The 27,552-nt window shown below is 45.6% G+C and overlaps 2 protein-coding genes and 2 long non-coding RNA genes across 5 annotated transcripts; 3 read left to right on the plus strand and 1 right to left on the minus strand.

Annotated features, from left to right (window-relative positions):
* The first annotated feature begins 1,513 nt into the window (after positions 1-1,513).
* Positions 1,514-8,403, plus strand: gtf2a2 (general transcription factor IIA, 2). The gene is made up of 4 exons (XM_044202195.1): positions 1,514-1,710; positions 3,388-3,492; positions 7,674-7,831; positions 8,117-8,403. Coding segments are annotated over exons 1-4 (336 nt in total). The 5' UTR covers positions 1,514-1,638; the 3' UTR covers positions 8,118-8,403.
* Positions 8,404-9,283: 880 nt separating this feature from the next.
* On the minus strand, positions 9,284-21,952 carry znf395a (zinc finger protein 395a). 2 transcript variants are annotated; one of them, XM_044195335.1, is made up of 10 exons: positions 21,676-21,952; positions 19,328-19,528; positions 18,852-19,015; positions 18,649-18,758; positions 17,721-17,923; positions 17,534-17,634; positions 16,425-16,701; positions 16,121-16,210; positions 13,593-13,675; positions 9,284-12,262 (listed from the first exon to the last, which is right to left on the minus strand). In XM_044195335.1, the coding sequence occupies exons 2-10, from the start codon at positions 19,487-19,489 to the stop codon at positions 12,151-12,153; spliced, it is 1,302 nt and encodes a 433-aa protein (XP_044051270.1). In that variant the 5' UTR covers positions 19,490-19,528; positions 21,676-21,952; the 3' UTR covers positions 9,284-12,150. The 2 variants fall into 2 exon arrangements, with proteins under 2 accessions (XP_044051270.1, XP_044051280.1); XM_044195345.1 differs by lacking the exon at positions 21,676-21,952 and adding an exon at positions 21,346-21,669.
* Positions 13,609-14,331, plus strand: LOC122875809. The gene is made up of 2 exons (XR_006377919.1): positions 13,609-13,727; positions 13,931-14,331. It is a non-coding gene; the product is annotated as an uncharacterized LOC122875809 (long non-coding RNA).
* A 1,180-nt stretch (positions 21,953-23,132) lies between the features above and the next one.
* On the plus strand, positions 23,133-27,416 carry LOC122876244. The gene is made up of 2 exons (XR_006378044.1): positions 23,133-24,360; positions 26,291-27,416. It is a non-coding gene; the product is annotated as an uncharacterized LOC122876244 (long non-coding RNA).
* The last annotated feature ends 136 nt before the right edge of the window (positions 27,417-27,552 follow it).

Raw genomic sequence — 27,552 nt, forward strand, 5'->3', positions numbered from 1 at the left:
TTCTATATTCATATTAAAAAAAATGAAATTTTGATTAATTTCTGATTCATTCGTGTTACAGATGCTTTCAGTAAAGTGAAACTGTGTCACAGTATTTATGTGGAAAATCAGTGAAACTGTCATGTGATGCTGCCTGTTGTCAGTGTGTTCAGGCCAGTGTGTGAATGAAATGTGTGTTTTCTGAATGAGAAGTGTTGCCGGTGTTTTGTTTTGTAGGTGAGATCAGCTGTTTGACTGTGTGAAGAGTTCTGAAAATGTGGTTTCAGTATTGAACGACGCTCGTTAGCAACTGGAAAAAAACTGTAAATAAAGATTAATAAATCAATGACACCGACTAATCCTCCAAGAAACATGTAAGTGAGGTTAATTAAAAACAACGTTCAGTGATTCTGATAATAAAGGCCGTGATCAGTTTGAATGAAATGGAAAATACATGAAAAAATAACGCGGTGAAAGAAACATTATTAGTTTTGGTCCTTCGCAGCTTCCGTAGTTAAAGATCAAAGCAGGAAGTGAGGGACGCGTGCCCTTCAAAATAAAGGCAGAAACTTAATCACTTCTGGAGGAATGAGTTCGACCGTGATACTGTAGAGCAACAAATAAAAAGTATAAGTACAAAGTGAAACTAAAACTATTGAATGGCCAAAACAGTAATTTAATGTATGGCTGAGACATTTCACAATAAAGCTGCGTCATTGCTTCAGGTCATTCTTAAAGTTACACAAAATACAAACCAGTGAAACGACTCACAAGCCAAAGTAAAACATACAGCATGAAGACGCGGAGACACACAGCGACACAGAAAAGGGAAACACGGAAAAACAGAACATGACGGATAGATAGACAAAAAACAAACCAAAACAGCTCTGTGTGTGTTTGATTTAAAATAGTATTGATATTGTAAATATAATGATGATTTGCTGTTGGCCAGTGACTTTCTATCATGTATTTATGTCACATTATATTTACAGTTTCTGTTCTTTATATAATTACTTGCATGCTTATTATGTGATATTTTCAGTGGTTGAATGTACATTTGCTCTCGTACTGCGCTCCACTGCATTTCAGAGGGAAATATTCTCCTTTTCACTGCACTACATTTGATTTCCTACAGATTAAGATTTTACATATACATATACGTTTATAAAATGCAACGCAGCGTGAAAGACTGTCTGGCTTGTGACACTTTTCACTTGATATATACATAATAAAAATATATATATATAGGCTATATATAAAATGTTTTTTTTTATTGTATATTCCTTATATCATTATTAGTCATGGCTTGTTTCATTATGTACTATTTCTTTATAATGTAAAGGCTATTACATGTATGTGGCATTTTACATGCTTGACATTTCTCATATAAGGTCTTATTATTATTATTATTTATTATTATTTTAACAGGACAGAATCTGAATTAGTAGCCTTGTGCAAGTAGCAACAGTGGACAGTGGTGTCAGTGTTGTGTAGTGGCATTAAAAGCTGAAACCGTGTATATTTTGAAAAGTTTAACCGGAAGCGTTCTGCCTGTTAGCTTGTTGTTGGAGGGAAGCGGCTAGCTCAGTTAGCTCCGTTAGCTCTCTGTGTGTGAAGGATAGTTTGCTCTAGTTATTTGTTCTTTCAGTGCTTTCCATCATGGCGTACCAGCTGTACAGGAACACCACTCTGGGAAACAGCCTGCAGGAGAGTCTGGACGAGCTCATACAGGTGACACTAACCTCGTACATGACGACTGTTTGCTCACAGCTAACCTGGATTAGCATGTTGCTAACTGCAGCGGCGGCGGTTAATGACGCTAGTTAGCTCCTAGCGGGCTAACTTTAGCTTATTAGCTGCGGTTTGCTTCAGCACTGATTTGTTCCAGGCAGAAGTTAATATGTCTTTTCGTCTGACATGTTAAAAATACTGCAAGTTATTAGCTACTGTAGATAATTTAGTAACAGCTTTAAAATGAGAGCATGTAGGTGAATCAAAGTTCTTCGTAGCTTAGCCGAAGTTAGGCTAACCTGGTGTGACTTTAACAGCAGCACCAGTCGCTTTGCTTTTGCATCCTCTTCATATTTTCTTTATTATCAGACAGATGTGTTGGTGTAATGAGGATTTCTGTTGTGTTGCATCTGCTAACAGCCGTGTTTCCTGAAGTACAGTGGAAACCCAGAATGAGAACTGAGAACTCAGGATCTGAAAAGGTCCAGTTTAGGGGTTCATGTTGAACTTCCTTTATTTAGATTGACTGCTTCAGTCCAGTCTGTGTGGGAAAGATGGCATGCAGACGCAGGTTTTGGTCTCTGAACAGGCACAATGGCACCAAACCCGACAAGACTTCAGAATCAGAATCAGAATCAGAAATACTTTATTGATCCCTGAAGGGAAACTCTTTGTTGCAGTAGCTCGTCTTTACGTCAGTGCACACAGGAGGAAGTACTAGAAAAAATAAACACTATAAAACAGGTCAGAAATAAATTAAGTATCCTGTCGGTATAAGTATAAGATAAACTAAGTGTCAAGTACCAAGTGGGTTTACTGGTTGGTGATGAAAGTACAGTTTAAAATACAATGTAACTCCTTATGTAATAAATAATATTAATAAGCGGAGGTGCATGTACTGTCGAAGAGTAGTTGAGGTATATAGTTTCAGTAGCAATAAATAAGAAAAAACTAATATTGCACGGAGGTATTACACAGAATATTGCACAATTATCTCAATTATGGCAGAGATGTTAATGATCAATGTCCAGTTTAGTGACTTCGGGTCATACAGACTGACACTTAGAGGGAGGAGTTAAAGAGTCTGATGGCCACAGGCAGGAATGACTTCCTGTGGCGCTCTGTGGTGCATTGTGGGGGGATGAGTCTTCCGCTGAAGGTGCTCCTTTGTTTGACCAGCACGTCATGGAGCGGGTGGGAGGCACTGTCCAAGATGGCATGTAGTTTACCCAGCATCCTCCTCTCTGACACCACCGCCAGAGAGTCCAGCTCCACCCCCACAATGTCACCGGCCTTACGGATCAGTTTGTTGAGTCTGTTGGCGTCCGCTACCCTCAGCCTGCTGCCCTCAGCCTGCTGCCCTCAGCCTGCTGCCCTCAGCCTGCTGCCCCAGCATGCAGCAGCATACAGGATAGCACCGGCCACCACAGACTCATAGAACATCATCTTCTTCATGCAGAAGAAGAAGAAACAGTCCGGCTCTGACTCTGAATCTGCAAACTTGTGATTTCGTTTTTTTATTTCGTTTTTTTCAGATTGAACAAGCCAGGTGCAGCGTGTTAATCGGTGGTCTTTACAGGTGTTGGCGGGTGGATTTGGGGAAAAGTAAGAAGCGGAGATGCCGCTTGTGAACTCGACGACATTGTGTCAGATGTTAATTCGGTCTCGTGTGTTCAGACTCAGCAGATCACTCCTCAGCTGGCTCTGCAGGTCCTCCTTCAGTTTGATAAAGCCATCAACACGGCGCTCGCCAACAGAGTCCGCAACAGAGTCAACTTCAGGGTGAGTCCACGTCCTCTGACCCTCCTGTGACCTCTGACCTCTGCCCCTCAAACCTCACCCTTTCACACCAGCATGCACCAGCGAAGTGACTGAGCTCCGAGCGCTCTTCTGTGATTTAAAGGGGACGGGCCTTAAAGCGACGATCCGGTATCAAACACTCACCTTCTTCACGTTATAAGCCCGTAGTTTGCTCTGTCCCTCACTCAGTGTCACCTGACAGGACGCTTTCAGGTTGCAGCGGTGGAAGAAGCCTTCAGATCTTTTACTTAAAGCTCGGGTTCGTAACGTTGGAGAAACTAGCAGGAGACGGGTAGATTTTTAAAGTGTCCAACTGGAAAAGCCCCCCCAAACACATGTTCATGTGCAATGAGTGCACGGGCAGGTAGACAGGTAAGCAGGTAGACAGGCAGGTAGACAGGCAGGTAGGCAGGCAGGCAGGCAGGTAGACAGGTAAGCAGGTAGACAGGTAAGCAGGCAGGCAGGTAGACAGGTAAGCAGGTGGACAGGTAGACAGACAGACAGGTAGGCAGGCAGGTAGACAGGTAAGCAGGTGGACAGGTAAGCAGGTAGACAGGTAAGCAGGTAAGCAGGTAGACAGGTAAGCAGGTAGACAGGCAGGCAGGTAGACAGGTAGACAGGCAGGCAGGTAGACAGGTAGACAGGTAAGCAGGTAGACAGGTAAGCAGGTGGACAGGTAGACAGACAGACAGGTAGGCAGGCAGGTAGACAGGTAAGCAGGTGGACAGGTAGACAGGCAGGCAGGCAGGTAGACAGGTAGACAGGCAGGCAGGTAGACAGGTAAGCAGGCAGGCAGGTAAGCAGGTAGACAGGCAGGCAGACAGGCAGGCAGGTAGACAGGTAAGCAGGCAGGCAGGTAAGCAGGTAGACAGGCAGGCAGGCAGACAGGCAGGTAGACAGGTAGACAGGCAGGCAGGTAGACAGGTAAGCAGGTAGACAGGCCAGGTTTGTTTCATTTATTTCCCCAGAGCATTTGAGTTATTGATTGCTGTCGGGATGTAAAGACAATTTCAAAATAGTTACCTAGCTTTAACGCCACTCTGTGAAAATACTCCACTACAAGTATTCAAACCTCACTGCAGTAAAGTATGAAGTATAATCAGCTAAATGTCCTTAAAGTGTTCAGTGAGAGTCGTCCCTGTGCAGTAAAACGCTTCCTGTCAGTGTTTTATTATATCTGATGTTTCTGGATTCATATTCCTGCTGCATTCATGTGTGTGTTGCATTTTACTGCTGCAGGTGTTTCAGGTTCAGCTCATTCTAACTGCTTTATATCCTGTTGGGTAGTTTCATCTGCAGCAATGCATCATGGTCTGTAAGGTCGTCACGTGTTTGCGGCGTCGCCGTCCTGCGAGAACCACGTCTTCAGCTCTGTGACGATGCGTTCTCTGATCCGAGGCGGGTTAAAGAGTTTATGAAGAAAAACATTTGTCCTCTGAAAAGTAACGAGGAACTAAAGCTGAAGGACAGACGCTTATTAAACGTTTGTCTCTGAGACGTGGAGTCATTTCATTCCACCTCTCCGTCAACACCTGCAGGTTCTGTTGGACAGTTAAACCCTGTCCTCGCTCCGTACTGGCTCACCGTACCGTGTCTCGGTCCGTACTGTCTCATCTGTACCGTGTCTCGGTCCGTACTGTCTCATCTGTACCGTGTCTCGGTCCGTACCGTGTCTCATCTGTACCGTGTCTCATCCGTACCGTGTCTCGGTCCGTACTGTCTCATCTGTACCGTGTCTCGGTCCGTACCGTGTCTCATCTGTACCGTGTGTCTCATCCGTACTGTCTCTCGGTCCGTACTGTCTCGGTCTGTATCGTGTCTCATCCGTGCCTGTGTCTCATCTGTACTGTGTCTCGGTCCGTACTGTCTCGGTCCGTACTGTCTCATCTGTATCGTGTCTCGGTCCGTACTGTCTCATCTGTACCGTGTCTCGGTCCGTCCGTATGTCTCGGTCCGTACTGTCTCGGTCCATACTGTGTCCGTACTGTCTCGGTCCGTACTGTCTCATCTGTACCGTGTCTCGGTCCGTACCGTGTCTCGGTCCGTACTGTGTCCGTACTGTCTCGGTCCGTACTGTCTCATCCGTACTGTGTCTCGGTCCGTTCTGTGTCTCGGTCCGTACTGTCTCGGTCCGTACTGTCTCATCGGTACTGTGTCTCGGTCCGTTCTGTGTCTCGGTCCGTACTGTCTCATCGGTACTGTGTCTCGGTCCGTGCCGTGTCTCAGTCCGTACTGTCTCATCTGTACCGTGTCTCGGTCCGTACTGTCTCTCGGTCCGTACTGTCTCGGTCCGTACTGTCTCATCCGTACCGTGTCTCGGTCCGTACCGTCTCTCGGTCCGTACTGTCTCATCTGTACCGTGTCTCGGTCCGTACTGTCTCATCGGTACTGTGTCTCGGTCCGTTCTGTGTCTCGGTCCGTATTGTCTCATCGGTACTGTGTCTCGGTCCGTTCTGTGTCTCGGTCCGTACTGTCTCATCGGTACTGTGTCTCGGTCCATACCGTGTCTCGGTCCGTACTGTCTCATCCGTACCGTGTCTCGGTCCGTACTGTCTCGGTCCGTTCTGTGTCTCGGTCCGTACTGTCTCATCGGTACTGTGTCTCGGTCCGTTCTGTGTCTCGGTCCGTACTGTCTCATCGGTACTGTGTCTCGGTCCATACTGTCTCATCCGTACCGTGTCTCGGTCCGTACTGTCTCTCGGTCCGTACTGTCTCTCGGTCCGTACTGTCTCATCCGTACCGTGTCTCGGTCCGTACTGTGTCTCGGTCCGTACTGTGTCTCGGTCCGTACTGTCTCATCCGTACCGTGTCTCGGTCCGTACTGTCTCGGTCCGTACTGTCTCTCGGTCCGTTCTGTGTCTCGGTCCGTACTGTCTCTCGGTCCGTACTGTCTCTCGGTCCGTTCTGTCTCTCGGTCCGTACTGTCTCGGTCCGTACTGTCTCATCGGTACTGTGTCTCGGTCCGTTCTGTGTCTCGGTCCGTTCTGTGTCTCGGTCCGTACTGTCTCATCGGTACTGTGTCTCGGTCCGTACTGTCTCGGTCCATACTGTCTCGGTCCGTATTGTGTCTCGGTCCGTTCTGTGTCTCGGTCCGTACTGTCTCATCGGTACTGTGTCTCGGTCCGTACCGTGTCTCGGTCCGTACTGTCTCATCCGTACCGTGTCTCGGTCCGTACTGTCTCGGTCCGTACTGTCTCGGTCCGTACTGTCTCATCCGTACCGTCTCTCGGTCCGTACCGTGTCTCGGTCCGTACTGTCTCTCGGTCCGTACTGTGTCTCGGTCCGTACTGTCTCATCCGTACCGTGTCTCGGTCCGTACTGTCTCGGTCCGTACTGTCTCATCCGTACCGTGTCTCGGTCCGTACTGTCTCGGTCCGTTCTGTCTCTCGGTCCGTACTGTCTCTCGGTCCGTACTGTCTCTCGGTCCGTACTGTGTCTCGGTCCGTACTGTCTCATCCGTACCGTGTCTCAGTCCGTTCTGTCTCGGTCCGTTCTGTGTCTCGGTCCGTTCTGTGTCTCGGTCCGTTCTGTCTCTCGGTCCGTACTGTCTCTCGGTCCGTACTGTCTCTCGGTCCGTTCTGTCTCTCGGTCCGTACTGTCTCGGTCCGTACTGTCTCATCGGTACTGTGTCTCGGTCCGTTCTGTGTCTCGGTCCGTACTGTCTCATCGGTACTGTGTCTCGGTCCGTTCTGTGTCTCGGTCCGTACTGTCTCATCGGTACTGTGTCTCGGTCCGTACTGTCTCGGTCCGTACTGTGTCTCGGTCCGTTCTGTGTCTCGGTCCGTACTGTCTCATCGGTACTGTGTCTCGGTCCGTACCGTGTCTCGGTCCGTACTGTCTCATCCGTACCGTGTCTCGGTCCGTACTGTCTCGGTCCGTACTGTGTCTCGGTCCGTACCGTCTCTCGGTCCGTACTGTGTCTCGGTCCGTACTGTCTCATCCGTACCGTGTCTCGGTCCGTACTGTCTCGGTCCGTTCTGTCTCTCGGTCCGTTCTGTCTCTCGGTCCGTACTGTCTCGGTCCGTACTGTCTCATCTGTACCGTGTCTCGGTCCGTACTGTCTCATCTGTATCGTGTCTCGGTCCGTACTGTCTCTCGGTCCGTACTGTCTCGACTGTGTTTCGACTGTTCGGTTACTCAGCTGTTGTCTTTCTGTCCTCCAGGGCTCCCTGAACACCTACAGGTTCTGTGACAACGTGTGGACGTTTGTCCTGAACGACGTGGAGTTCAGGGAGGTGACGGACCTCGTGAAGGTCGACAAGGTCAAAATCGTTGCCTGTGACGGAAAGAGCGAGTCGACCCAGAACAAAACGGATAAATGATAAGTATATAACAACGACCACATTTCATTTTCCTGCTGTCAGACCTGGCTGCGTGCGCTGTGGCGCCACCTGGTGGTGAAATACTCGTCTGGCTGGGAGAAGATATTCAGTGTCTCTTGTTTCTGGCACTGAAGTAGCTTGTTTTGTCAGATTTTCCCAAACAAACAGTTTTTCTGTTGAGTTTGCAGGAAATGTATTATATCATGATGTATCACTATCGTAATGTTTGTTCGTCTCTGCCCGTTTTATCTGTATTTAACGTTGTTTGTATTTTCTCTCTGCAGACTCTGGCACCAACGCTGCAGAGTGACGACGCCCTCTCACTGTGTGTTGGTCTCAGATGGAGTCACAGATGGACCTGGACTGTACATATAATTTATTACAGCAGAGTCACAGCTGAGGAAAGTGTGTGTGTGTGTGTGTGTGTGTGTGTGTGTGTGTGTCAGAGTGGACCAGTCTGCAGCATTATTTTGTTTTTTTTTTATTATCAGTTTACAGGAGGCTTGTGTTCAGTTAGCTGTTGTTATTATTGAGCTGGATCAACTTTAATAAAAACTTTATTTAAAACACAGAGCGGTTCTGTGCTTTCTGAAACAACTAGCGGATTTATTAATCAGGTCTTCTTTTCCTTTCGGCTGTTCCCTTTCAGGGGTCGCCACAGCGAATCATGTGCCTCCATCTAACCCTGTCCTCTGCGTCCTCTTCACTCACACCAATTAACTTCCTGTCCTCTCTCGCTACATCCATAAACCTCCTCTCTGGTCTTCCTCTAGACCTCCTGCCTGGCAGCTCCAGCCTCAGCATCCTTCTACCAATATATTCACAGTCTGTCCTCTGAACACGTCCAAACCACCTCGATCTGTCCTCTCTGACTTTATCTCCGAAACGTCTAACATGAGCTGTCCCTCTGATGTCCTCGTTCCTGATCCTGTCCGTCCTCGTCCCTCCCAAAGAGAACCTCAGCATCTTAAGCTCTGCTGCCTCCAGCTCTGCCTCTTGTCTTGTCTTCAGTGCCACTGTCTCTAAGCTGTCCAACATCGCTGGTCTCACCGCCGTCTCCAACACCTTTCCTTTCATTCTTGCTGAGACTCTTTTATCACACAACACACCTGACACTTTTCTCCACCCGCTCCAACCTGCTCGCACTCGCCTCTTCACCTCTTCTCCACAGTCTCCGTCGCTCTGAACCGTTGACCCTAAGTACTTAAAGTCCTGCACCTTCTTCACCTCTGCTCCCTGTGACCTCACCATCCCACCTGGGTCCCTCTCATTGACGCACATGTATTTATTAATCAGGCGATGGACAGAAAATATATGGATGAGCGTATTGATAATAAAGACAAATTTCTTCAAAGTGAGGATCTAACTTGAATAAGCAGTTTGAAAAATGACTTTGGGGTGTGGAAACTATCTGTCGAGTCATCAGTAAAGACGAACCAAACCAGACAAAATGAGCCAACTTTTTCAGTTTATTATAACATCAGGATCTCCCATGTATAAAAAGAGTGCATCTGAAAAATAATATGATTACAATCATCAACATTTGCTTTTTTTGCTCATAAACAAACAGAATCTTTGTCTCAGTTTACCGCAAAGAAACGTTTAACATCTGAAATCTGAACGTTTAAAAAGGTTTCAGGAAGAGTCATTATTGGATATACGGGCCTGGTATTTATATATCTGTATATATATATACACACCAGGGGGAAGTAGATACTATAAAATATATAGAATTCAGTGTAAAACATTGTGTGTTTTTATTTGAAGTTAAACAGACCTCTTGATCAATACTGCGTGTGGAAATGGCTTCTGCTTCCAAACAAACACATTAACTGAAGCTCACGTGGAGAAAGGGCTGATGGGAAATTAAAAAGAGGAGGAACAGAGCGATGCTGATATTTACAGTGAAGTCTGATATTTAGTTGAGATGCTGAGACGAACAGGACAAAATATTTTGACACCTGATTTGACTAATGGCGTTAAAATAAAACTCGGCGTGACTCTTTGCAGAGCGTCTGTGGAGCAGAGCCCTGACACACCGAGGCCACCTTTAAAAAAAAAACAAACAAAAAACGAGCGCTGACTATCCAACGCCACGCGTCTTAACGCTGCACTTGAACGCACCACGAAGACTACAGTCTACAGCAGTGATTTCCAACCTGTTCGGTGCCTTAAAGCTGAATATAAACATTTATTAAGTGTTTAATGTAGTTGTAAGCAGATATAAGGACATTGTAAGTGTTTAGTACTGTATAATAATACATAACTTATATGAAAACATTTTATATCATTACAGCTGTTTTATTGTCAATAATTATCTGTTCATACAGAAGCCTCCACTTATGTGTGTCCACAGGAGGAGTTAATGAATAAACATTTAAATCTGCTTATATTATAGTGTGTTATAAACCACTAACTGTTTATGCTGCTTATGAATGGTAAAGAGGGGACTGAAAGTAAAGTGTTACTGAGTGAAGAGGTGAACGTATCCACCTATTCACCAGAAAAAAAAGCAAAGATCGGAGGAAAGTCTGAAAAAATGAGTAGCAGAAGTATGGTTTACCCGCCTCCGCCAATCTGCTGTGTTTGAAAAGACACAACGAACTTTCATTTAACGAAACAAACGGATAAAATATGAACAGTGTGAAGTGTTGCACCCCTTTGAAGTTGGAAGACGATGACACAGACAAAAAAAATTGGTCAAAATCCTGACTTTTAGTCCCTAGTATGAGTCAAATTCCAAAAACACTGGAGCCTACGTTTCCCACAATGCACCTGGATAGTGTCTTTAATTAGAGCCTCCCTGCCTGGTAAAACTCCACGCCTCCAGTTCACAGGCTGAGGAGGATTCCCCAGGACATGTAAACTGATACTAACCACAACCCATCAATAAAGGATTGTCTTATCTGATCTTGAAGGTGGTGAAGTGACGCTTTAATACATCAACGGAGGACCAGCAGTAAGTACAGTCTCAGAAGTTACATTTATATACAACTAATTTTCAACAGCTAATACGTTTAGAAGGAAGCGTAAACCCGACAGGATCCTGTTGACATAATGAGGAAATGTCAGTAAAATGTTCACTCAAAGATCTGGTCTGGTTTCATACAGTGACTTGTAGCACGGCGTGTTTATTAACATTTAACCCAAACCCAAAATCACCGATCAAAAGCACAAATTATACTTCCGCGTCCCGAGAGGTTCGAGTGACGTAAATTTCAACCTCGCACGCTGACAAATGTGTGAAGACGTGCGATGTAGAATATACCAGAACTGTCCGAGTCCATTCTGCAGTACATCCAGCTCCTAACCAACTGCCCCGTCAGACGGGCCTCCAACAGGGCCGATTCGTGCCAAAATGCCGGAAACACCGCAGTAACTACAGATAGTCGACGGCGCCTGATGGCCAGTTTGGTGTGTCAGGGTTCGAAGCTGCTCCTGAGTCAGTTCTTTATGTTCAGACTGCAGATTCATCCAGGGGCCCGTACAGCACCAACGAGGCCCTTAGAGGACCTCGTTTCGGTAAATCAAACTCATGTATTTCATTCTGTAGATTAGCTCTGAGCTCGGTAAACTAGCTTTGCCTTCCAGAGGGAATCCTTTCTATTTCCATATTGTTGAGAAAGTCACAAAGCTGCCTCGTGTTGTCCAGGTGCTGCGCTGAACGACTGTTAAATAAATAAGAAATACCGGGAGAGACTTTCACCAAACGAATACGAATAATGATCCTGTTCGTGATTTATGCTGACAACAAGTCTGACTTATAGACAGACAGGAAGTCTTTTGGACTCGACTCTTAAACAGGAATACTTTTTTCCTTGTTGGTGTTAGTCAGCACTGTCTGAACCGGAGCCAGCTTTGTGAGAACTCAAACTCAGGGTTAAGCCCAAAGTTAAGCCGGCTAGCCCACTAACCTTCATCACAACGAATCCTGGCCTGAGCTGAGCGTTTCCATGGTTACTGAATATGTAAATGAATTGGCTAATAAACTGGAATACACATGGATCCCGACACAGAGGCTGGTTTTGTTAAGAGCACCTGAGGAGAGTCGGACGGACGCATAAAACTCACTCGGCTGCTTCAAGGTCAAAGGTCACATCATAGCTGCCCCAATCTGTTCATCGAAAAGCAATGACAGGACACAACATCTACAAAATACATTCAAAATGAAAAAAGCGAATGTAGAAAGAGTAAAAAAACAACAAAATATTTCTGTTTTCAGACATAAGAAAGCAGAAAGCATCCACCAGGTGAGGCTGAAGTTTACAGCCTGCTCCAGTCCTTGTTTTTCCTCCTCTTCCTCTCCTTCTTCCTCGGCTCAGTCCAGGAAGCGTTGGCAGGCTTTCTTCCAGCGGCAGGCCGTACACCACTGGTCTCTGTGCTCGATGCCGTAAACCTTCCGGCATTTCTTGGCTTCACCGCGAATCCTCCTGACGGACAGAGTGAAACATCATCAGGTGTGTAATATCTGACATGTTGTATGTTATAACCAGCGGCGCAGGAAGTATTCAGAGCCTTTACTGCAGTAAAAGTACTAACACACACTGTGAAAATACTCTGGTACAAGTGCAGTGAAAATGTTACTTCAGTAAAAGTCTGTGAGTGTAATCAGGAAAATGTACTTAGCATTGTATTGATTTTGTATCGGACTGATCAGCTGATGATTATTTTCTCCATTAATCGATCGATTAATCGTTTGGTTTGTAAAATCTTCACATCTGAGAAGCTGCAACCAGGAAATGATTTTACAGGATCGTTTCAGCTGTACTCGTATAAACTGTTGGGGAGTTTAATCAGATTTTATAAACTCTTCATGCCGGTAGGCGAGTTGTTCGTTTTGAGTGAGAACAGCAAAAAAACAGAAAACAGTTTATGAGCACGCTTTCTGACCAGGCCTACGTCACGCTGCTGCCGCACTTTCTCTCTCCCCGTCTGCTGTAGAGAATATTGTTGAGAATTATCACATTTTGACGGAGTGCCTTTATTTTAACGCGGCGCAGCTTTTCTAACCTTTACGCTGCTCGGTTTAGCAGCAAACTCACAGACCAACTGCACGCGTTGTAAATCATCTCACGTGATGCCACACAGCCAATCAAACCTGCGCATTCCCGACGAGCACTGCGAGTCGAGTCAGTGAGTGAGGGACGCAGACAGGGAGAAATCATTTCACGCGGCGTGCTCTACAAGAGAGAAGAAGGCGGCGGAAACAGAGCTTTTGATCCAGAACGGACTCTTTACATGTTCAGTCCTCCGCAGGCAGCTCAAAGCCAGCGCGTCTCAGATGTTCAGAGATTATTAAAAGCAGCAACGTGAAGCACAGAGCAGCTTCTGAGCAGGTTAACAAGGGGGGCGGACCCCGCCTCCTCCCCCCTCGTCCCCCCTCAGATCGCCCACTGCTTCATACGCTTTGTGTGTAAAAATTAGTAAAAAATACAGTATTTCCCTCTGAGATGTAGCGGAGTAGAAGTAGAAAGTAGCATGAAAACAAAATATTCAAGTAAAGTACAAATACCTCAAATTTGTACTTAAGTACAGCACTTAAGTAAATGTACTTAGTTACATTCCACCACTGATATGAGGACGTGGAAGGTATGATTTGTGTTTATGAGTTCTTTGTTGAAATCGCAGGAATTAGACGGGATCCATTGCAAAGCTGAATTCACCGGTAGGTAATTAATAAAACGCCAGTACCACTCAGACAGAATGAGTGAGGACACGGTGTGTGTGTGTGTGTGTGTGTGTGTACATGTAAGTACTGACCTGCAGGGGGCGCTCTGATGCTGCAGCCACTGCTCTCCGACACTGACCGAACGCACCCGAAACGCCAAACCCACGGCCAACCCCTGAGGAGGAGAAAGAAGAAGAGGATTTGGTGTAAAGAGATGAACGGTGCAGGTCTGTGTGGTGTTTGAGCGGTGTCTTGCTTCCTCTCTCTTCTGTCTTTGCTGCTTTCTGATATTTTATTTTGGGAGTAGAAACAAATAGTTGTTGTTGTTGTTGTTCCCCCCCCCCATCTTCATCATTTTGTGCGCCGTCCGTCTCTGCAGTTGTTAACGTCCTTTGTGTTTGTCTCTCTCTGGTGTAAAAACATTCTGCAGCCGCCTCTGTCGGCCTGCAGGTGGCAGCACTGCGAGGTGGCAGATTGATGGAAAATGTGACCACAAACCATCCAAGAGGGGATTTTCCTGCTGAATGAAAACCATCAGGGAGGAGCTCGCGCACACACAGTCTTCACCCCCCCCCCTCCAGTATAAAACCAGTTTTAACAGGCTTCTCTGGGCTGGTGGAGGAAATAAACAATAGGCTGCTGTACAGGATCCGGACTGAGAGAGAAAACAGAACTGAATTAGAGAAGTGTGTCTGTTAGCGAACGGGGGTGAGGTTGGCTTTAAGGGGATGCACAGTAAAAATGTTTAAATCTAACCTAATATTCTCAGGGAAAGTCCAAAACTTTCAACAATAAACAAGCAACAATAAAGCACCGCCAAGTTACCGAGAATCTGCAGAGTTTCAGTCCACTGAATTCGTGTGAAAGCATTTGGCAGCGTTTTGCAGCATTTCACAGCGGTCTGCAGTGTTTTGTGCACACTTGTCTTTTTGTTTTCTTACGCCAACTCACAACCAGAGCATTAAAACATGCAATTATTTTCTCCTCATTCGACATACAGTACTGGCTAAAGCGCTGCAGTTACTGCCCACTGCTTAAAGTATAAGTCAGGTGTTATTCTATATTTTTCTAATCCTGTGAAAAGACCAAAACGTGCTGTTAAGAGCTGAGCAGTTGATGCACAGCATGCTTATCAAACCGCTGCTGCTGCTGGAAACACTGACACTGAACCAGACAGGAAATGTGCTGCAAAACCAGAACTAGGAGCCAGTGGTGGAAAAAGTAAAAGTACTAATACAGCAATGTAAAAATACTCCATTGCAAGTTAAAGTCCTGTATTCAAAATGCTACTTAAGTAAAAGCAACATTTATTTAAAAGTACAAAAAGTAAAAATACTCATTCAGTTAGCTGGTTTTAACTACTTTAGTTACGGTTAGCTAGTTTTAACTACTTTAGTTAGTTAGCTAGTTTTAACTGCTTTAGCCTATATACAGTTAGCTAGTTTTAATTACTTTAGTTACAGTTAGCTAGTTTTTTTAGCTAGTTGTAACCGCTTTATATACAGTTAGCTAGTTTTAACTACTTTATATCCAGTTAGCTAGTTTTAACTACTTTAGTTACAGTTAGCTAGTTTTCTTAGCTAGTTGTAACCGCTTTATATACAGTTAGCTAATTTTAACTACCTTATATACAGTTAGCTAGTTTTAATTACTTTAGTTACAGTTAGCTAGTTTTAACTGCTTTAGCCTATATACAGTTAGCTAGTTTTAATTACTTTAGTTACAGTTAGCTAGTTTTAACTACTTTATATACAGTTAGCTAGATTTAACTGCTTTATATACAGTTAGCTAGTTTTAATTACTTTAGTTACAGTTAGCTAGTTTTAACTGCTTTAGCCTATATACAGTTAGCTAGTTTTAATTACTTTAGTTACAGTTAGCTAGTTTTAACTACTTTAGTTACAGTTAGCTAGTTTTAACTACTTTATATACAGTTAGCTAGATTTAACTGCTTTATATACAGTTAGCTAGTTTAGTCCAGTGGTTCCCAACCCAGGGGTCGGGCCCCTCCAAACGGTCACCAGATAAATCTGAAAGAACAAATTTCTGATACACAAATCTGTTTTCAGTTTTTGGACTTTTCTCTAATCTTTGTTTTTCTTTTAAATATTGATCATTCAAATTGTTATTTAAATGAGAAGTTCAGAGATTAAATGTCTCTGGGTCTCCTTGTCATGTTTCAAATGTCTATGAGTTCTTAGCAGTTCCACCACTGGTTTAATCTTTAATAATATGTTGTTTTTTTATAAGCTTTTTTAATGTAAAATCTTAATTTGTAAAAGTAACTATAGCTGTCAAATAAATGTAGTACAAAGTACAATATCTCCCTCTGAGTTGTAGTGGAGTAGAAATATAAAGTAGCATAAATTAAAAATACTCAAGTAGAAGTACATCAAAAATGTACTTAAGTACCGTACTTAAAGTAGTAGTAAATGTACTTCTTACTGTTACTGTCCACCACTGCTAGGAGCTAAAAGAGGCTAAAAAGCTTCGCAGAGCTGCAGACTTGGTGATAATTCACTGTGGGTTTGTTACTATAAATGACACCTTTCACATACAAGTAGTCATGTGATCTGTTGTTAATATAAAAATATTGATTATAGCCGCTTTAAGGATTTACCTGTCTGAGGCAGCTGGTGGGCGGGGCCGTCCAACGACAGGAGGGTGTGTTCGCAGCTGCTGCTGATATCACATGACCGGGAGGTGGAGCCTAAAAAAACAAAACAAAATATTACACACACATTTTTATAATTCAATTTACATTTTTTGTGTCAATAACACAACAGAACAGCAATATTATTGCCAGGCAATTATTTATCAATATTATATTTATGTTGTTTAAAAAAAATCAAGTAAAAAATATAATTGTGTCTAGTTTGTGTTTAGTTAAAATATAATTACACGCTTGATAAGCCCCGCCCTACCTGATAGGAGTGCTCTGATTGGACCTGCAATAAGCTGCCGGAGGAGGAGGAGGGGGCGGAGCGACTCAGAGCGCTGCAGGCTGGTGGAGGGGGAGACGGCGGGGAGGGAGGGGGAGGGCTGGGAGGTGAGGGGGGGGAGGAGGAGTAGGTAGGGGAGGCGGGGCCAAAGAGGAGAGGAAGTGGAGGACACTGCTGCTGCTGCTGGTCCCATTGGTTAATCTCAGTGTAGTAAAAATCCTCCTCGCTGCGGGAACAACGCTCGTGTTCGGCACCGCGGCTGTGAGAGGAGAGGTCAACTGTCAGACGTCAGAGATGAAGGTGTTCAGTCAGATCATAACTAAATAAAATAATAATTGATTTTATCATGATGCTCTAAACTAACATTTATTTTCATTACTGATTAATCTGCCTGTGTTCTCTATCAATCAGAATCAGAAATACTTTATTGATCCCCCAATGGATTTCTAGTCCATCGCCTTAACCACTCGGCCACGACAACTACACAAAACAATGTGGCCCGTACAGGGATCGAACCCTGCACCATGCTCTAACCAACTGAGCTAACTGGCCATTAATCGTTTGGTCTATAAAATATCAGAAAATTGTGAAAAATATCTATCACAATTTTTTAAAGCTCCAGGTGACAACTTCAAATGTTTAGTTTTGTCCGACCAACAGTCCGCAACCCCAAATATGATCAGTTTACTGTCGATTGATTGATCAAATAATTATTTCAGCTCTAGTCGCAATTACTGTATGAGATATGAGAGTTAGTAGAAGTGATGAAATACTGTCTCATCATTTTGACATAGTAAAACACATAATTAGTAAGTTAATAAATTGGCTTAATATCTCATAATTAAATAATTTTAGTAATAATAATTAGTATATGGAAGCCCATTTATGCCAGACAAATAAAAAGACTTAAAATAATATATTTAAAATGTTATGAATATCTCACTAATTATATGACTATATCTGTTTTTTTATCATTAATTATTCCTCAGCTACTCTTTTATTTTCCTGCCAGGATAAAGCTTCCATATTAAACACACGGTTTAACGGCAGCAGAAGAGAAAGACCCTCTCTGTGTGTCAGGTGAGTCTTACCACAGGTGTGTTTTCCGGATGTGACGTTTTATTCCCACCACTGACGTCAGCACCTTCCCGCAGCTCGGCCACAGACACCTGTAGGCCGCCTTCACCGAGTTCTGCAGGAGGAAGCACACCGTCAGCACTCGCGAAGCCGCTGCGCTGGCGTTCTATTTGTCCCGTCGCAACCGTAAAACCTGCTCACCCTGCGTTTCCGCGGCGCCGGCTCGTCGAACAGCACCTGCTCCAGCTCCATGTCCAGTCCTTCGTCAGGGGGCGTGGCCAGGCTGAGGGCGGGCTCTGCGATTGGTGGAGACGGGGCTGGGCTTCCGTTGCCGTGGCCGACGCTCCAGTAGCCGCTGCTGCCGCTGTCAGAGAGCTCGCCGCCTCCACAGTCCATCGGAGGAGCTGAAACACAAACATACAGTTTTCACAACAACTTGGACCACGAAATATTAGATTTTCTCTCAGTAGTGGTCTGTATATTATTACGGTATATTGACGTTATACGTAGTATAATACGTATTATACGTATAGTATTATGAGTAGTTAACTGCTCTGAAATGAGTATACAACTGCTAGTTGGTGCTGTATAAATGGAGCTCGTCCAGCTACTTTGACACTGCCAGCGAGGAACCAGGAGGGAGTAGAGTTGGGCGATATGACAATGGAAAGACGATATAAATTTGTGAACTGTCAGAGATGTGGTAGCTCAACTCTCAACTCAACTTTATTTAACACTTTGCTCACAGCAAAAATGTAATTTGGCGCTAATTATGGGTAAACAGAGACAATCAGTTGGCGAACGTTCAACGGATTCCTCAGAAAAACAACAACTGCTGCAAAACAACTAATTAAAATAACAGTCTCACAACTTTGTCTCTATTTTCGCGATAGTAACAAATTACACGGTTCTTTTCAGGAAATGATTAGGTAATAATAAATCTGTAAAATAAAGCATTATAGAATATTTGATCTTACTTCTTCTCATTCAGTATTAAAAAATGTTAGTTCACACATGAAAGTACATGAACATACCACACTGCAAAATGTCATTTAGGCAGATAGGACTGTTGTTGGCGTTATTGCTCTGGATGATTGTTATTGATTGTTGTTGTTTGTGGGTGTCGTACCTGCTGTGTCTGGGTGGGCGGGGCTGTGCAGCAGAGGACTGCAGGACAAACTGCTGAGAACCATCGCTGCCATCAGCTCGTCCATCTCCACCTCCTCTGGACTCCTCTGACTGCGGGACGAGAGGAGGTAGAATTTATTTATTGGAGAATATGCGGAGACACGTAGAGACACCAGAACACAGAGGCAGAGAAGGACGTCTGACCTTCGGGGGACGTCGATGCAGGAGGAGACCGATCTGCCGCAGGACGGAGGCACCGAGGAGGAGGACGGATGAGACGAAGACCAGCCAGAAACGTCCCTCTGCATGAGGTCCAGCTGATCCGCCACACCTGGAGATTCACCTCCTCCTCCACACTGAAAATACACCTGAGAGAGAAAACAACCGTGGCTCACCGTGATAGGCCGACACACCTGTCAATCAAGGCAAACTTTCCCCGAACATAACTTCTTTTTTTTTTTTATCTGTGACGGTGTATTTTCCCACTCGCTCCCTCTGAGGAAGTGAAACATCAAACTGGGATTTTCTGTCCATATTCTAAAATAAAAGTGTGTCTGCTGTCCTGGACCGAAGCATGTGGACACCTCGTGGTTTTAACTCAGACAAACTAAAACGCTGGTGAGGTTTCGACAGCATTAATGTGACTTATGTGTTCTTGAACGCTGCCAAAATAATCCCACCTTCAGCCCGGGATGGCCTTTGACTCTGCCGATGGGCTGTTGTCCTGCTGCCGTTGCCGCGGTTACGCCGGTCTCTCCCGTCTCCTGGCCCGCCGCCGGGCAGGTGGAGCTCACCAACGCCCCGAGAGGAGAACGCTTCCCCAGACGAGACTTTGGCAACATGTCCGTCCGCGTGTCTTGTCTGCGCGAAAGAGTTGAAATCTGAAACACAGAAATCGAGCAGTTCCAGTTTAGTCAGTCAGTCCGGTCGGCCGAAGCCACCACATCTCTGTCTGAAGGCTCATGAGACCTAAATCCTTTCACAGGGGTGAAGCCACTCGGGCAGGGGTTCCCAAAGTGGCCAACCTCCTGCATTACCCACAATGCACCTCCACTGCTGACAGTTGGGTGTGAGGTCGTGGTGTGTTATGCTAGCGGCGGCTAACGTGGCCTGCAGCTGCAGAGGTCTGCTGAGCTCGCTGCTTTCTAACGCCACACCAACACGTTAGTTTCATTTCAGCGTCGGCGACCGAGAGTCTCTTGTTTTCCCATTCACGAGAACTTTGCCTGAATAACTTTACCAAAAAACACACTCTGACATTGGCCAAACTGCCTGGAAATAACGGATAAAAGAACAAGTTAAGAAGATAACTACTACTACTACTCACTATAGCAGACACATTTCTGTCCCCCATACAACATGACCCGAGCAGTGGCTGCTGGGAAATCTTCTGGATTAACTGTTGATGGTCAGTTTCACAGATCTGAGAGATCTGAGTGAAATCACGGTGACTCACAGGCTGCAGCGTCATTTACAGTCAGGCCGCTCTGTGTGTGTGTGTGTGTGTGTGTGTGTTACCAATTACCAGCTTAAAGGCACTGCAGGATAACAGTAACTAACTGAGCAGAGGTTTAAAACGAGTGCAACAGATGGCTTCAACTGTTTCTTTATCACGTTACATCTGCTCATACTGATGATTATTACAACACCTTCATTACTAAACTGTGTCACCGTGGCAACATGATGAAACATGATGACCCCCTCCCCTTTTCAAGGTTTCCTGTTAATCAGTGACTCAGAGAAACCAGAGTTACTCAGAAACACGTACAGAATCAACACATAACACAAAATCACATATAAAAATATACTACATGGCCAAAAGTATGTAGACACGCGTCGCCGTGTTCATTAATGAGCTGCTCCAACAGCTTTCAGGCTTTCCAGCAGGGATCTGCTCCCATTCAGACACCAGAGCATCAGTGAGGTCCAGCACTGGTGCTGGTGGATCAGGTCTGGCTCCCAGTCCGGGTTCCAATCACGGCTGCAACTAACAATTATTTTCACTATCGATGACTCTTTCTGCCTATAAAATGCCGCAAAGAAATGAAAAATGCTCATTCTAATTTCCCAGAGACGATGCGACGGCTGCTGATTTCTTGTTTTATCCGACCAACGGTCCAAAACCCAAAGACGTTTAGTTTCCTATCAGACGCGACAAAGAAAAGCACCGAACCCTCACGTCTGAGGAGCTGGAACTGCGAAATGTTTGGCGTTTTTGCTTGAAATATTACAGAAACGATTAGCCGATTAGCCGATTACCAAAATAGGTGCCGATTAATTTTCTGCCGACCCACTACTCGATTAATCGACTAATCGTTTCAGCTCGTAGTTCCAGTTCAAGCTGCAGGACGGGGCTGGGGTCAGGACCTCCACACCAAACTGGGGGTCGTGTTGAAGCAGCTGCTGAGTAAAGGTCTGGACTCTGGTTTTAGTGTATGGACATTAAACAATTATAAACAAGAATAAAACTACATAAACTGCACACACACTGTATACACACACACACACACACACACACAGTGTACAAACACACCCCCCTGTCTGTCTGCGCCTCTGAGCTCTGAACCAATCAGATTCCTTCAGTGCCTGGTTCACACCCTCCACAATAAGAGTCCCCAGTGAACACAAAAACAGCTAACCATTAATTCCATTTTCAGTGCATCTCTGAGCCGTTTACTTTAAAATGTCAAAAACAAACCCAGGCCTCGACCCTCAGTTCAGAAACTCCAGTCCGGACGACAGGGTTCCGGTTCCAGGCAGGGAGAAGCGGCGGCGTGTTTACCGCAGAGACGGCTGAAACTCCCGCTGCCAGAGACGCTGGCCACCGGGACTAAAGACACCACGTGAGGAAACACAGACGTGGCAGAGGGGCGGCAGGTGAAGGGAAGTCAGCACGTTGTCTCTGTGAACTTCAGAGACTGAAGAGACAGAACTCATGCACTGTCCCAGCCGAGTCCCAAACTCGTCGTCGGTCTGCGCTCAGAGACCAGCGGAGTGTGATTACAGGTGCGCGGCAGCTGTCACATACCTGCACGGCTCTGGACGTGTCCGCTGCTGCTCAGTGGGGGCTGACTGAGGGCTGCTGCGGGCTGCAGCCAGTCTGAGCTCCGGCAGGCAGAGGAGGGGTGGGAGGGGGGGGCTCACGCAACACGCGGACTGGCTGCTGCTGGGACAGCTGGACGGGAGCTTCTCCCTTCTGTGTTGCATCAAGACAAACCAGTTTCTGATGAAAGTGGGAATTTTCCAGAAAACGCTCAGGACTTTTTCTGATGCCTCACATGTTTGTCTCACACACATTCAATTCAATTCAACTTTATTTATACAGCGCCAATTCATGACAGAAGTTATCTCACTGCACTTTTCCTATAGAGCAGGTCCAAACTCTTTATAATATTTATTACAGAGACCCAACAAATCCCACCATGAGCAAGCACTTGGCCACAGCGTCAAGGAAAAACTTCCTTTAAGAGGCAGAAACCTCGAGCAAATACCACCTAGAATGCTTTTTGTTTTTTTATATAGTTGATATTAATAAAGTAGTAATAATAGGAATGACAGCTATAGGAATAATACTGTCAGCATCAGTAACAGAGCCAATAACAACAACTGTAGCAGCAGTTGTCGAGCAGGAACACGGGGGCAGCAGGTGGCCCACAACCACAGATCCAGACTCTGCAGGAACACGGGGGCAGCAGGCGGCCCACAACCACAGATCCAGACTCTGCAGGAACACGGGGGCAGCAGGCGGCCCACAACCACAGATCCAGACTCTGCAGGAACACGGGGGCAGCAGGCGGCCCACAACCACAGATCCAGACTCTGCAGGAACACGGGGGCAGCAGGCGACCCACAACCACAGATCCAGACTCTGCAGGAACACGGGGGCAGCAGGCGGCCCACAACCACAGATCCAGACTCTTCAGGAACACGGGGGCAGCAGGTGGCCCACAACCACAGATCCAGACTCTGCAGGAACACGGGGGCAGCAGGCGACCCACAACCACAGATCCAGACTCTGCAGGAACACGGGGGCAGCAGGCGACCCACAACCACAGATCCAGACTCTGCAGGAACACGGGGCAGCAGGCGACCCACAACCACAGATCCAGACTCTGCAGGAACACGGGGGCAGCAGGCGGCCCACAACTACAGATCCAGACTCTGCAGGAACACGGGGCAGCAGGCGACCCACAACCACAGATCCAGACTCTGCAGGAACACGGGGGCAGCAGGCGACCCACAACCACAGATCCAGACTCTGCAGGAACACGGGGGCAGCAGGCAGCCCACAACCACCGATCCAGACTCTGCAGCTCTGGAGGCAGAAATACCTGCTGAAAGCGACAGAAGGAGAGAGGAGAGAGACGAGAAAGCACAGAACTACGGGAGAGAGAAGATGTCGAGTTAGTAACATGCAGTAATGGGTTAAAAATACATACAGACGGAGAGGGAGAGGAGGAGAGAGGAAAGAGGTGCATCATGGGAAGTCTCCCAGCAGTCTAGGCCTATAGCAGCATAACTAAGGGATGGTTCAGGACTCACCTGAGCCAGCCCTAACTATAAGCTTTATCACAGAGGAAAGTCTTAAGCCTACTCTTAAATGTGGAGATGTGTTGATCACATGCTCTCAACAGAACATGTGATAATGAGTTTCATGGATTTATGTTATACTGTGACCAAGGAAAATACTCGTCTCTGATTGGCTGATATGTATATGACGACAAACACATTTTTACAGTCATTACATAAGCTTCAAAAGTATTCTGTATGTTCTTTATTAGTTTGTTTTAAAGCTAGAGCCGCAGGGATGAACCGATGAGTCTGCTGGCTGGAAAAAAACAAACGAGTTTTAGGAAACTGTTTTGCACATTTTTCACTTTTAGACCAAACGATGAACTGAGAAAACAACGGACAGATGAATGGATGATGAGAATAAGCGTTAGTTGCAGCCTTATGTTGAGCACAGTGTCCCTCAGCCGTCTGTAGAAAACATCCTGCTTTCTGTCTTCAAACACTGACTGGAAGTCAGTAGCACTCTGTGCTGTACCTGTCAGTGCTGCGAGCAGAGGCTCCTGAGCAGCTGATCCGCTCCGGGTTTTCCCAGCAGCCCCCACGGTGGCTCTCTAGCCTCGTAGTAAACAAGAGAACCACGTGGGTAGGAGCTGGATGCTGATTGGTGGAGCTCAGCCGTGCAGGAACACACCCCACTGAGGTCTGTTGTTTACTGACTTTCTGCACTCAAACACACTGAACGTAACTGACCCACTGCTGGTGCACACTGCACACCACACCCCCATAACCCTCCCATAACACCCTCATAACGCTCCCATAACCCTCCTGTAACCCTCCCGTAACACTCCTGTAACCCTCCTGTAACACTCCTGCAACACTCCCATAACACCCCCATAACGCTCCCATAACCCTCCTGTAACCCTCCTGTAACACTCCTGTAACCAATAACCATCCAATAACCCCCCCCCTCCCCCTCCTGTGATGTCGCCGTGTACTGTCTGCCCGTCTGAGGCGACCGTGTGCTGCGTTTATTCTGCACGGTGCTCCGGCGGAGAGCAGTCAGCCGCAGGACCGCGCGATGTTAGGCGGAAACGGGCTGAAATGCTCCCGGGGTGCGGGAGCGCTGAAGAGAGCCGTCTGCAGACCCCGATGCGGTTTGAACCACAGAGTGTTGGAGCGGCTTTGCAGGGTCCCCCATCAGGTCCTGGTCGTGCATTATTCATGCTTTAGCAGTTTCCATCAGTGTGCTGCTTCATGGTACTACTCATGTACTGTTCGTGTGTCCGAGTGTGTACTGCAGTACTGCGTGTAGTTGTACTGTGTGTAGTTGCTGTGTGTAGTTTAGTTGCGCTGTGTGTAGTTGTGCTGTGTGTAGTTGTGCTGTGTGTAGTTGCTGTGTGTAGTTGCGCTGTGTGTAGTTGTGCGGTGTGTAGTTGCTGTGTGTAGTTGTGCTGTGTGTAGTTGCGCTGTGTGTAGTTGTGCTGTGTGTAGTTGTGCTGTGTGTAGTTGCTGTGTGTAGTTGCGCTGTGTGTAGTTGTGCGGTGTGTAGTTGCTGTGTGTAGTTGTGCTGTGTGTAGTTGCTGTGTGTAGTTGCGCTGTGTGCATTCAGTGTGTGATGATAACAAAGAGCAGCTTGTAGGCAGATCAACCCCTCACTGATTACATAACCCAGTCTGACTGTACCTCGCTCTAACCCCCGTGTCCTGAGTGTGAGTGTGTGTGCATGTCTGAGTGTGTGTGTGCGGAGCTGCACGTAGCAACGACACACCGACTTCACGCTCGTGAGCTACGTGCTGAGACTGACGAGCCTCCTGTTTTTAAAGGAACATGTTGAGTTTGACCCACTTCCACTGGAGACACTACACTGTATACACTGACAACATATATATATATATATATATATATATATATATATATATATATATATATATATATATATATAATGATAATAATGATGATAATAATAATACTTACTTAAAGAAAAAGGAATCAGGAGACAAATGTTCTGTAACTCAGTCAGAGGTGGAAAGTTCTCTACTTGAGTACAATTTTGAGGTACTTGTACTTCTATTTTCCATTTGATGCTACTTTATACTTCTGCTCCGCAGCTTTAGTTACTTTACAGATTCAGATTAATAATACAAAACATAAATCTAAATGTATTTTCGTTCACAAAGTAGTGATGAACACATTAATGCATCAATGATTATAACACAGTGATCTCATATATGTCATTTTGAAATGGTTCATTCTGCATGATGAGTACTTTTGCTACTTTAAGTACATTTTGACGCTGATACTTTTGCACTTTTACTCAAGTAAAAGATGTGAGGACGTCTCAGCCGGAGTTCACTTCGCTGCGGTGAGTCATCCGGTCGATGCTGCGGTTCAGTCCAGATTAGTGAATGATGAGTGTGAATCCACACTGGGAACCAGTTTCTACTGGTTGTGTTCAGCATAAATACTGAATGAGTAATAAAGTCAGAAGACGACTGTTCAAGATTTTGCACTGAATTGCACTGAGTGTGCGGAGATTTCAAATGAAATCATTTCAACTTCAGTGAACGGACTTTATGGACGTTCAAAGTTTGTACAAAGGTTTTTACTGTTGTTGTATGATTAGTGTTATACACTTTTTTGTAAATAAAGTTTACACGTAAAGAAAAAATACAATACTTTGAAGTCCATCATGTCTGAGTTTGGTCCTTTTCAAAGGCTCTGACTAATGCAACCTTCTTTTTGTATCCCATAATCCATTGCATGTTAGTTTAATGTCAAGTCATGTTGGAATTACTGTAATTACGTCACACGAGTCATAATTATAGTTATTATACAAGAGACCAGTTGTACGTGAACGCGTTGCACTTACAGGAAGTGATGCAGGCACCATCAAACTGCCAATTAAACGTCACGAAGAGAAAACAAAATGTTTTTATACTTATTTTTTTTGTTTTTATCGTCTGTAAATAAGCGCACTGACCGCTCTGAGTAAACTAAGTTTTGGGGAAAAGACTTGTGTGCAGTCAGGGAGTGAGACGCAGCTCATGTTTATCTCTCTGTGTCTTTGTGTTTTCGGTTCGTTAACTCTGTGATCACATCACCTGGCATCACCTCATGACTGTATGCGGCAGCGATGGACTCTGTGTGGACTCCCCTGATTGAGTCACAGTCTGAGCCTCTCCAGAAGTCGGCGGCAGCTGTTCGTGAGTTCAAGCTTAGCCTCGTTCTGACGTAGTTTAGGATTAGTTTACAGCCATGGTTAGTCATATAATGTCTTCCGGGGCTCTGGAGGAGCTTTGTTCAGTTTGAGAAAATGATTAAGTGACATAGTTTGGGTTTAGAGACTGCATTTATAACAGAAAGCCTGCGTTGCAAACTGGGAACGTGAAGTTTGAAAAACGTAGTTGTTTACCAGGCAGGGAGGTGCTAATATAAGACTTTTTCCAGTTGCGTTATGGGAAATGTAGGATCCAGTGTTTTGGGAGTTTGACCCATACCAGGGACTAAATGTCAGGTTATCTTCACCTCTGCTGCACAGATTTCTCTCGATGTAAAGAGAGACACTAAATTGCGGGAGTACTCCTTTAGGTTACTGCTAATTCAAAGGGATCACTTCCTGCTGCGCTTGTTTCAGCTTTGCAGCAACTTTAGGGAGTGCTTTGTACTTGTCAGCGCTGACGACTGCTATCGTTCGTGCGTTGTTGGTAAAAACACCAAAAGGCAGCGGTTGGATGAAGAGCAGCTCACCTCTAACTTCTCAGGAAACCAATCTGTGCATCACAAACCTGATTACTCACGCTCTGAGTGTCCCAGCCCTGTTACTGATCCGTTTCCATCTCGTTCACACGTGAAGCTGAGGGGGCGTCTTTCAAGTCCTGCTGTGCCTTAGTGTCCCCCCCGACAAAACATGAAACTTATAGTCCTGATAGTCATGTTTATGGTCAAAGAGCCCACAGACGTGTTCAGATGTTAAATCTGCAGACAGCACAGTGTCTGTCTGAACTGTAGATCTTTGGCCACTGCTTTAGCCAACAGTGTCTTTGTGTCAACAGTTTGTGTTTGTCTCTTTTCTGTTTCAACATGGCGATGTCCCCGAGCACAAAGCAGCTCCATAAAGAAATGGTTTTTCCAGTTTGGTGTGGAGGAACCTGACTGGCCTGCAGAGAGCCCTGTGGAGATGAACCGGAGTCGCTGTGTGTGTGAGCTGCTGTAATCTGTTCAAATTCACACAGTAAATGTTCAACTTTCTAACAGTCAGCTGATCGAGTTTTCCAGAATTCTGTTCATCCACCGAAACCCTCCTGCTGAACTCTGACTGAGTTAATCACAGCAGGACGTTACCACACACACACACACACACACACACACACACACACACACACACACACACACA

Source organism: Siniperca chuatsi, linkage group LG1 (genome assembly GCF_020085105.1).
Source record: "Siniperca chuatsi isolate FFG_IHB_CAS linkage group LG1, ASM2008510v1, whole genome shotgun sequence".
Classification (NCBI taxonomy): Eukaryota; Metazoa; Chordata; class Actinopteri; order Centrarchiformes; family Sinipercidae; genus Siniperca; species Siniperca chuatsi.